At 47.6% G+C, this 11,586-nt stretch overlaps 1 protein-coding gene across 1 annotated transcript in view; it reads left to right on the top strand.

The window, feature by feature from the left end:
- Positions 1-9,151, top strand: part of adarb2 (adenosine deaminase RNA specific B2 (inactive)) — a 122,442-nt gene extending 113,291 nt beyond the window's left edge. Inside the window, exons 8-10 of the mRNA XM_062479385.1 lie at positions 3,378-3,559; positions 7,376-7,557; positions 8,684-9,151. Coding sequence (XP_062335369.1) covers positions 3,378-3,559; positions 7,376-7,557; positions 8,684-8,860 — 541 coding nt within the window. The 3' untranslated portion in view covers positions 8,861-9,151. The remainder of the gene's footprint in view (positions 1-3,377; positions 3,560-7,375; positions 7,558-8,683) is intronic.
- The last annotated feature ends 2,435 nt before the right edge of the window (positions 9,152-11,586 follow it).

Below are 11,586 nucleotides of genomic sequence, written 5' to 3'. Positions count from 1 at the left end.
CTCAACCCCCTCCTCTTTAACCGTCACCTACGGTGCAGGGAGAGTGTGTTGGTAATGAAGCATGACTCCCTGCTCCAGACACATAAAGAGCTAGACAACAGGACTGGGAGTCTACAGTGGTTTCCGCGAGCTTCTGACAGCTGTGAATGATCTTGTTGGTGCCTGTGCGTTTGTTTGCATTGATGCGTGAAGTGTCATCTCACCTTCGTTTTTCCCTCGTCTTCCACCATGCAGAGGTTAAGAGAACACTGCTGTCCACACCTTTACACATTAGACAGGGACAGAGAGACAGAGAGAGAGAGAGACAAAGAGAGAGAAAGAGAGCAAGAGGGAGAGAGAACGAGAGCAAGAGAGCGAGAGAGAGACAGAGAGAGAGAGACAGAGAGAGAGAGACAGACAGAGAGCGAGAGAGCAAAAGAGAGAGAGAGAGCGAGAGACAGAGAGAGAGAGACAGAGAGAGAGACAGAGACAGAGAGAGAGAGAGAGAGAGAGAGAGAGAGAGAGAGCATGAGATGTAAAAGGATAGAGACGGAGGGAAGCGATGATTATGGCAGCAGCCTTGTTTTCCAAATGATCCTTATGTTTCAGACTCGCATGTTTTTGTCTATACAACAACATCTGTCACCTCTAGGCTCCCTGGTCTAGTCGTGGCCAGGCCCCAGCCTCTCATGTAGAGGGGTGTAAAACTCTATCTTACAATGTGCAGGAATATACCTCTACCCACACTCCCCCCCCCTTACACACACACACACATACGTATAGAGGTGAACCCTTCTCCCCTGAAACCTCGGTTAATTTGACCAATTTGATTCAGGTGGCCGAGGCTGGAAACGCCACGATTAAATCTGTCCAGGTCACCGGCAGGGGTGAAAGCAATTACTCGACAAAAAATCGAGGGAGTGAGGAGGGAGAGAGAGGAACAGGGCCATCCTGCGTTTCCTTTGGCAGATATACGACTGCATCTTTTTCCTCTTCTCTTTCTCCCTTTTTATATCCCTGTAAATGATCCCTGGCCGCCACTGAAGTCAGCGGGTCACAGAGGGCCAGTTGATCAAGGGCAGGATAGAGAGGGGGAGTGAGAGGATCTTAAGATCCAATAACCCTCAGAAACAAACACACTAACACACACACACACACTAACACTCACACACACTTACACACACACTAACACACACACACACTTAGACCCCCCTGTACACTGTTCTCTGATCGCCATCACTCTTTCGTCAGTATGTCATCCATCCTTCTTGTTCATCACTTGCTACATCACATTCTCACGTCTGACAGGTTCGATGTGTTGTGATAACGAGCTGCTGTGAAAGTTTATATCAAATCATTAAGGCTGAACCTGGGAACGTGATTGTTGTTTCTAAAACTCAGGAAGTGGTTGGCACCTGATTGACCCAAGTCAATGTTTCATTAAGTCAATGACTGTTTTAATTGAAGGTCTAAATGGCCTTCATGTGACTACAATCTTTTATATTCCATGTGGGTTTTATGTAGATGAACACATTACATTAATGGCCAGCGTTTACAGAGCACATGAGAGAGATGAAAAGCAGGGGTAGGGGAAGAGGAGTGAAGTGGGAGAGAGACAAAGAGACCGACAGAGAGAGAGAGAGAGGGAGAAAAGAGAGAGACAGAGAGAGAGAGAGAGAGAGAGAGGGAGAGGGAGAGGGAGAAAAGAGAGAGAGAGAGGGAGAAAAAAGAGAGAGAGGGAGAAAAGAGACAGAGAGAGAGAGAGAGAGAGAGAGAGAGAGAGAGAGAGAGAGAGAGAGAGAGAGAGCGAGAGAGAGAGAGAGAGAGAGAGCGAGAGAGAGAGAGAGAGAGAGAGAGAGAGAGAGAGGGAGAAAAGAGAGAGAGAGAGACTCTTCCCCTCCTTTAATTTCAAGCTGCAGCCAGATGGCTGTCTTTTCTTGCATGAGATTAGAAGATGTTTCTAAATCACAGCGTTGCTTTCTGGGTAAATTAATATTTCAGGCTAAATAATTTCTGCTTTTGTGGAGGTTGGGGGTGGGTGGAGGGAGTGACAGAGGGAGGGCATGTTTGTGAACGAACCTCTGTTTTTGGGAAGGGAGCACAGATGAGATTCAGGCAACAGAATGGGTTGCAGTTCTAGACGTGCGGGCAGTCAGTGTGATTTGAGAGCTAGATGTTAATTGACTTTTCGAAAGCGGCAAACAAAAAGAATGTTGTCGTTGTAGACATGAGACAGGGGAGAAAGAGAAAGAGACAGGCACCAGCAGAAATTGTGGTCGCCATAAACGATTTTATCAAAGAATCGGAGGAAGAAAAACTAACAACGATGCTGGGAGAAGCAGCACAATGTTTGTCTCTGATTGTGCAGCAGCTCATAAGTTCATTAGTTCCCAGTGCTTGAAGGAACACACACACACAGACCCACATACACACACAGACCCACACACACACATCAGGTACACAATACCCATCTCTTTGTTCCCCATTTGAAAGGAAATGATAATAAACATAGTGATGTGCACCGTGTTGCTAAATGAGCTAATTCAGGAGGATGGAGGAGACAAACAGCAAATGGCATCGGTCTAGTGTCCCATCATGCTTCTTTCTTTGTGTATGTAAAGGCGGCAGACAGGATTAGTCATTTAATGATTATGTGTCACTTAGGGATCTCCCTAAACAAACCGAGAGGTGATTGCCCTTGATCTTAGCCAGGGAGAAAGCACACCTACAAGCACCAACCCTCTGAAGTGTATTAACCTCCATGCCACTGATGAATAAATGCATGCAAATGTATAATGAGTGATGACGCTGTGACCTTTGGCAAGTGTGTGTGTGCCTGTATGTGTGTGTGTGTGTGCGTCTGTGTGTGTGTGTGTATGTGTGTGCGTCTGTGCTTTTAGACCTTCTGTCCCCATCTGATCACGTCCTGTGCCCAGATAATGATCAAATTGTTTTGACCTGTCATTGATGCTCAATCCTCCCTTCTCTTCCTTCCATCTCTCTCCTCCCTTCATCCCATCACGCCCGCTCTCCCCTCTCTCCCACATCCCTTCTTTTTTCCCTTTTCATTTTTCCCCTCTTTCTCCTCCACCTTTCCCCCTTGTCACGCCCCCCCATCATCCCCTCTCCCTCCTTCTGTCACCTCTTCGCCCCCCATCATCCCCTCTCCCTCCTTCTGTCACCTCCTCGCCCCCCCATCATCCCCTCTCCCTCCTTCTGTCACCTCCTCGCCCCCCCATCATCCCCTCTCCCTCCTTCTGTCACCTCCTCGCCCCCCCCATCATCCCCTCTCCCTCCTTCTGTCACCTCCTCGCCCCCCCATCATCCCCTCTCCTTCTGTCACCTCCTTGTATGTCTCTCCTCCTTCCCTACCTCACCCCCTCTCTCCCCGTTCCCAGGTGGAATATCCTGGGTGTCCAGGGGGCGCTGCTGAGTCACTTCCTGGAGCCCGTCTACCTGCACAGCCTGACGCTAGGCAGTGTCCGACACACAGGCCACTTCCACAGGGTGATGAGCCAGAGGCTGGAACGAGTCGGACCTCTCCCCGCCTTCTACAGACGCAATCAGCCTCTTCTGAGCGGTACGAAACACACACGCACATCTCCTGTATACACACACATCCTGTGTATACACACACTCACACACAGGCTCTCAGACTCTCTCTCTCTCACACACACACACAAACACACACTGATTATATCCTTATTAATATCTACTTTACCTTTTAGATAAAAAATAAGTTGGTTAGTATTCCAAGGGCAGACTTTGCCTTCAAGGGAGTGCTTTGGGTCATTGTGCATTCTGAGGATGATTATTTGGAGAGCCCCATCATCATCAAGATTGATAATTGTACAGAGATTCCTATAGTCCAGTGCTGATGATGTCTGTAATGGATTTATCATTGGACGACTAGGCTATCTTTGTCATTTTTCATTATTTGTCCACCAAGTCCAAGTTGAATTAACCTTGACAGTTTATTTCATGGAGGTAAAAGTTATAATATCACAGAATGTCTTTGTGAAACCATTTGTTCCCTCTGGTGGTATTTTTTCTCAGATGCCAACACAAATACCTGAGGATAAATCCAGAAATCTTGTGCCTTTCGTTTCATTCTTTTTGACAAATGGCATAAATGTGACCTTTTGCTTCGGATGTCCAGACCCTCAAAATAGAGGTGGCCGCAGACATCTGCCACAAATACTCTGAATGCCCCTGCGACATGCCCCTAAGTGTGTGTGTGTGTGTGTGTGTGTGTGTCAGATTGCTGCCCCTGGCCCCCTTAGGAGTCTTTGCAGGGCTAGGAGATGGAGAGATGGATGGATGGAGGGAGGGAGGGAGAGAGAGGAAAAGAAGGAGAGATGGATGGAGGGAGGGAGGGAGAGAGAGAGAGGAAAAGAAGGAGAGATGGATGGAGGGAGGGAGGGAGAGAGAGAGAGGAAAAGAAGGAGAGATGGATGGAGGGAGGGAGGGAGAGAGAGAGAGGAAAAGAAGGAGAGATGGATGGCGGGAGGGAGGGAGGGAGGGAGAGGAAAAGAAGGAGAGGGGGATGGGTGGAGATAGACTGGAGATGGCCCTACATCAAATCAATGTTATCACAGCCCTTATCAGACAGCCATTCAATGTGCAGGGAGCAAGGAGAGAGAGAGAGAGAAAGATTGGGATATGGTCCATTCAGCAGTCAGTGTACCCGACTTTCCTCTCTCCCGCCTACCTGTGTGTCTGTGATCTCTCTTCCTCCCTGTCCTCGCCCCTTTCTCTCCTTCTGATGAGATCCCAGGCCATTGTGTCTGGCCTCTTGTTCAAGCAAATGGCCGAGTTATTTTAAGGCCCGTCATAAAAGAAGCCAGAGTTCCCTGGGTGTAAGAAAAGCTCTTATCACGCGAGGCCATAGACTGCACCTTCAGCCGAGGACTCGACACATCAATGAGCTTGTCCTTCACAGTCTGCTCACTTGGCTGTCTAGCAGGAGCCCTGCCGTCATAGCAACAGAGGGTGGGGCTCTAGACCTTAAGGCAAGCGAGGGTCTTTCTAGGAAAGGTGAGATCGCTTCAGGACTGCGTACAGAGATGCAGGTTTGCAGCCTTAGTCTCGTGAGTGAGGAGATTCCTCTTGGAGGTGGTGGTGGGATTCTTGTGACCGATTCACATGAAGCCTTATTTTACAGGTCGAATGGCAATTATACATTCCATAGATACGTTTAATAATAGGAACAGAATGGGCCTTTTTTCACAAGCTACCTGCAGAACACGACCCAGAATAGACAGTGATCAGGTCCTCACAGAGGGAAATTATAATTAGCTATTGTAGAGACGCAAAAGTCAGGTCTATTGAAGACATCAAATGAGGCGTGAATAGAGCCTGTATGGAGATGAAACGAAATAAGAGAGAGAGAGGGAGAAAAGATCGAAAGAAGGAGAGAGATAAAAGAGAGAGAAATAATAGCGGAGAGAAAGGCGTGTCTGGGAGGGGAAAAGAAAGAGAAAAGGGACGGAGAAGTCTTTTGTTCGCGGAGGTGCATCTGTAAAATAAAGGGAGAGCAATCAGAGACTGGGCTGATTGTTCCATTGGCAGGCGATTCATTCCAGCTTCCTGGACTCGGAGAATAGGGAGCAGGGATTGGTGGACGGATGAGGAAGAGTGACGATGGCAGATGGAGACGTCCTGGAAGAGAGGACGATCTCCGAGCTGCATCCTACTTCAGCAGAGACACACATCCTTCTCTCTAGTAGAAGTACAGATACTCATGTTTAAAAAGACTCTGGTTAAAGTGCTGACTATACTTTTTTTGCTCAAGTTAAAGTAAAGAACTGTGGGCTCTGACATACTTAAGTAAAAAGTAGCCATTACTACTACCTGTTTTAGTGTCACGCTGGTAACAGGACCTCACATCATATTAATACATTAATCCAAAAATACACTATAGACATGCAGCCCATTAACCAGGAATCCTTTTTGACGCTGACCAAAATATGACTCAGTAACCAAAAGTCTGTTGTGGCCAATAGTCAAAAGCATGCCCAGGCCATGCAGCCAATCAGGACGGGTGAAGGGTGTTTCTGAGGGTGGTTCCTGTAGTCATGGACGGGGGCCAGGCTGGTGACTGTGTCAGATCTGTTTCAGGGTCCTGTCAGCAGGGGGTGTCATCACTCCCCTCCTGTGGCGAAGAGAGATGGGGGAGAAAGAGAGAGAGAACGATTGGGCGTGCTAATTTCTCTCCGCCTGGGGCAGTGGGAGAGAAAGAGAGCGATCGGAGGGTTTTAATTCCTCTCTGCCAGCGATAGGGGGAGGGATTGTGAGGGAGTGAGAGTGCTGATTCTTCTAGTACTGGTGGCAAAGGGGGGAAACAACGAGAAATAGTGTCTTGTCACATCGCTTGTTCCTAGCATTGGGTGCTAATTTGTTGTCCATGAAGTCTAGGGCAACATGCCTTTCATCTCCCCTTCCCTTGCCTCCCATTCCTCCTCTCCTCCCCCCTCCCCTCCTCGTCAGTAGTGCTGTTGTGACTGCCGTGTGCTAGCGTGTTAGCAGGAACAGGGCTAGAGCCAGGGAGAGGTGGCAGGAAACCAGCAGCCCTGAGGACCAGAGCTGCAGCAGAGACATGCTGCTGGTTTCCTGTGTCTGGAGACGCAGCGTCAACTGTGACCAGAGCGCCTCCAGTCTCAGTCCCTGGAACGTTAGCTACGCTACATGGACACATTTGTCCTGATAAACGCTCACTCACCCACCACTCACACACCTGACTGTTGATACTGTACTGTACTCCTTCTCTCCCTGCTCCCTTGGTTTCCTCACAGAATTCTCTCTTTCTCGCTCTGATAACCTGGATGGGGAATGGGAGGTCATAAAAAAAGGTAGAGAGGGGGGGGGGGTAACTGATGGAGGTCGCCCCCCTCTCTCGCTCTCTCCTCTCTCTTTCTCACTACCTCTCTCTCCCTCTTTCCCCCTCTCTCTATTTATATATATATATATATACGGTATATACATATGTATATATACGGTATATCTGCCTGGCTCTGCCAGGCTTGTCTCTGGGGTTCACACCATCAGACTGGGGCTCCTCTGGGCTCTCAGGGCAGGTCTGTCAAGCTAGCGCTGGGTGATGCCAACAATTCCTCAAGAATTGTGTTCCTCAAGAGAAATACAGAGGGTTGAACTCAGGTTAAACGGAAGGCAGGCAGAGTGGAAAGAAGGTGCATGTGAAACAGAGGATGGTTTCGTTTTTGTTGTTTATACTTTGATACTAAGGAAAGGTTGAAACGTGATTTGAATTTTTTCGAAACTATAAACCTGTAAGTGTGTGGTGAAGTAGTTTCCATTCTGACTGTTTGTCTAATGTGTGTGTGTGGGGGTGGGTGTGTGTGCATCTGTATGTATGTGGTTGTGTGTGTGTTCCCAGGTTTGAGCAGTGGTGAGTGTCGTCAGCCAGGAAAGGCCCCCAGCGTCAGCATCAACTGGACGTGTGGCGACGCCCAGCTGGAGGTGGTTAACACGGCAACAGGGAGGAGGCGGGAGGTGGGGGCGCCGTCGAGGCTGTGCAAGCACGCTCTGTTCACACGCTGGACCAGGCTGTACCGCAAGGTGAGACGCCTGGCAGTCTACACACACACACACACAGGTATACACACACGTACACACACACATATTACATTTAGTCATTTAGCAGATGCTCTTATCTAGAGCAACTTACAGTAAGTACAGGGACATTCCCCCCGAGGCAAGTAGGGTGAAGTTCCTTGCCCAAGGACACAACGTCATATGGCACGGCCGGGAATCAAACCAACAACCTTCTGATTAATAGCCCAACTCCCTAACCACTCAGCTATTTGACCCCCATCGTATACACACACATGTACACACACACTCACATATACACACACGTATCCATACACATGTACACACACATGTACACACACACACATAGTCCCTTGAGTTCATGCACACAACCCTGCACGGATTGATATGACGTCATGCTTTAAATTCCAACCTGTTTCAAACTAAACTTTGTCTGAATCCACGAACCCTTTCAGCCCCGCGTTAGCCCAGCAGCAGATGCTGCAACGCAGTCCTGCAGACGGCCTACTTTATCACAGCACTAAGAGCATTTTCATTTCCATTATGAAACTGTATGTTACAGATATTGCCTGCAACACCAAATGGCGGCAGTTAAACGATAATGACTCTGAAACCATAATTATTTGGAGAAGCACTTGCGGAGTCTCCCACAATAAGGGCTCCGCATGCACACCAGGGCACGCAAGAGCAGGCACAGCCATCTCCAAAGAAACTTTCTCTCCATTCCCCCTCATCTGCTGCCGTTCTCCTTTCTTTCTTTTTTTCGGCGCGCGACAAAAGAAATGCACAAAACCGCAGAGAATGTTCAATTGCTTGTGAAATTTAAATGGGGAGATTACACAGCTGTTGAAGTTCCCCCCGTTTGTGCCGGCTCATTCGTTTTTGTTTTGCTCTCCCCTACACCCCCCCCCCAGTCTCGCTCTCCCACCCTAACCTTCTGCCCCTTTTGTGCCGTCCCTCCTTTCTCTCTCTCTCTCTCTCTGTCTCTTTTCCTCTTTCTCTCTCTCTCTCTCTGTCTCTTTTCCACTTTCTCTCTTGCTCTCTATTTATCTCTCTCGCTCTCTTATCTTCAACTTTATTTCCCTCTATCAATCTCTTCCTCTCCCTCTTCTCCTCACTCTCTTCTCTCCAGTTGAGCGTCCACGCGTCGGGGCCTGTGGACAAGCCGCTGATGTACTGTGAAGCCAAGATGGCAGCGCGCTGCTACCAGACAGTCAAGCAGCAGTGGTTCAGATCTCTGCAGGAAACTGGCCTGGGGACCTGGGTCAAGAAACCGCCCGAGCAAGAGCATTTCCTGCTTACGGACTGAGTGAAATGAGGGGGGGGGGGGGGGTGAGGGAGTGTGTGTGTATGTGTGTCTGACAGTTGCGTTGGGGCTTTTGAACTTTCTAGATCTCAACTCCCAATATGTAGTCATTCCTTTATTCAGTCCCACCAAAAAATAACCCTAAGTTTCTTTGAACCTCAATACATCCTTCCATCAGTTACCTTGTTCTCTACCTTTTTAAATCCTTCCCTTACCCTTGGATGTCAGAGAGGAGAGAGAGGAGAGGAGAGAGGACAGAAGAGAAGAGGGGAGGGGAGAGGAGAGGAAAGGGAAGAGGAGAGGAGACAGAGGAGAGGGGAGAGGAGAGGAGAGAGGAGACAGAGGAGAGGGGAGAGGAGAGGAGAGGAGAGGAGAGAGAGGAGAGGGGAGGGGAGAGGAGAGGGAAGGGGTGAAGAGAGAGGGAAGGGGAGAGGAGAGAGAGGAGAGGGAAGGGGTGAAGAGAGAGGGAAGGGGAGAGGAGAGAGAGGAGAGGGAAGGGGAGAGGAGAGAGAGAGAGGAGAGTAACCTTGGTCAGAGTGAAAGGCAGGCAGCAGCGGCACCAGCTATCTTGTCATCAGCCATTTGGGGGCTACGAGGCCCCTGCAGAGTTGCAGCGCGACGGGGAGAGGGCCGTCCAATTACAGCGCCTGTCAGAGTGACGTGGGGCAGAGGGAGAGAGAGAAGAAATTAGGAAGTAAGAGAGAGAGAGAGAGAGAGAGAGAGAGAGAGAGAGAGAGAGAGAGAGAGAGAGAGAGAGAGATGGAGAGAGAGCATATATGTCTTCTCCACCCCCTCATCCCATAGCGTAACTCCATGCCTTTCGTACCAACCCACCCCCCCGCCCCACACCGCTCTACCCTTCCTCTTCTCACCTTTATTCAGCACTGCCAATCACATCCTCCTCTTCTCTGTATCTCCCCTCCCCCTTTCTTTCATTCTTTCTTTAACTCTAAATCTTTAACTTTTTCCCTTTCCCTAAATCTTCCTTTTATTCTCTCTCTCTCTCTCTCTCTCTCTCTCTCTCTCGCTCTTCTGCACAACTCCAAAAAACTTGGTCTGACACGGTGGCGACAGGTTCATTCAGCCTCTTTTAAAAGTCCCCGATGAGAAGGAAAGAATAGAAAAGGGGAGGGGCGGTGTTGTGAAAACATAAACGCTGCCATTAGCCCACCTTGGAAGACATGTCTACCTTTCACATCTTAGCTTCTTTAAGCCTCTCCCTTCCTTTCTCCCTTCCTCCTAATACCACCTTCACTCCCTTTACTCCTGGAGTTGATTTCCCATTTTCTCTTTTGTCACAACTCCTCTGGGCTCTGGTGTGTCTCCACTGGCTCCTTCTCAGCTGGGTCATCTGACAATAGAGGGACTTGTGCCTGGGTGTGACTTGTTAGCTGGCTGGAGTCTCATTTGAGCTGTTTTGAAAAGGGCTCATGACCGGCCCAGTGATAACCACTGTACTAAAGGCACTTCATGCCTAGTAACAGTAACCAAGGACATTTTTATAATACATGCTCAAACCCCAGACCTGATCATGTTCACCCATGCAGTACCATGTAGTCCACTGATGTTCGCTTTCCTTTTTAATGACGCTCGTCACTCTAATCATGTAAATATGATTTTTCTTTTTCAATGTTGCGATGTTTCTTTATCATTAGATAAGCATAGGAAAAACGTAGTGTTTTTGAAAATAGGGGAAACTAAATACACTGATGTTGACCATGATAATACAATGTTGAGTATTTTACCACTTTCATGTACACAACCCTTAACTGTTCCCCGGAGTTCAGAAGAACTCATTAAGCCCCAAAAATGACCAGCTGTGACAGTGACACCTAGTGGTGTGTTGTGGTGTACCTTTTGTAAAAGCCCCATTCTCAGCCTCATGTTTTACACAGCGAGATAAGCCCACACTATTTCCCCCTTTAAGCCAGTCTTAGTTCTTGATGTGATCTTCAACTTGTTTTGATTTCTGTTATTTTATATTAGAAATGTTGTAGAGGACTCTTTTTGTTGACACTGCTGTCATGTGTTCTTCTATTTTGGTTTCAAAGTCACTGACATTCCTTTGGGCACAGGTTCGTTCATACATTTGAGAGATATAAGTTAGGCATGATTGAATTGCAATATTGTATGTACACTTGTACATTTGTATACATTGTACATATAATAAGAATAAAAAAATATTGAGAGATGTATGATAATTATGATAATGTCTAATTAATATGTAAATTTAAGTACATGCTGCTAAGGTCTGTAAATTGCACTTCAGTAATACCTTAAAAGTGAATGTTTGTATATGTGAATAAAATGAGAAAATGTGGTCATTTTATCTTGTCTTGGTTATAATCAACTTCCACTCAGTAGTGAGAAGAGATGTCAAAAGTACACACATCCTTCACTCAAGCAGAAGTACAGAACTCGTGTTTAAAAATACCAGTTACTGACTACACTTTTTCACTCAAGTTACAGTAAAGAATAGGCCTATGGACTCTGACATATACTAAGTAAAAAGTAGCCATAACTACTATTTTAGTGTCATGCTGTTAAGTGGACTTCACATCATATACATTAATACAAAAAGACAGTCAATATAGACACGCAGCGCATTCGCCAGAAGCCTAAGGCTTTTTGACCCTGACAATTTCGAACATCTTGCTCATATATGACCATGGGTGATCAGGAATGGCCCAATTCGATATCGCTAACTCCCTCTGTCTCATCCATAACGT

The sequence above is a fragment of the Osmerus eperlanus genome, chromosome 15 (assembly GCF_963692335.1).
Source record: "Osmerus eperlanus chromosome 15, fOsmEpe2.1, whole genome shotgun sequence".
In the NCBI taxonomy this organism is placed as follows: Eukaryota; Metazoa; Chordata; class Actinopteri; order Osmeriformes; family Osmeridae; genus Osmerus; species Osmerus eperlanus.
The sequence above is the reverse complement of the archived record's forward strand: the minus strand, read 5'-3'. Positions and strand labels throughout refer to the sequence as shown.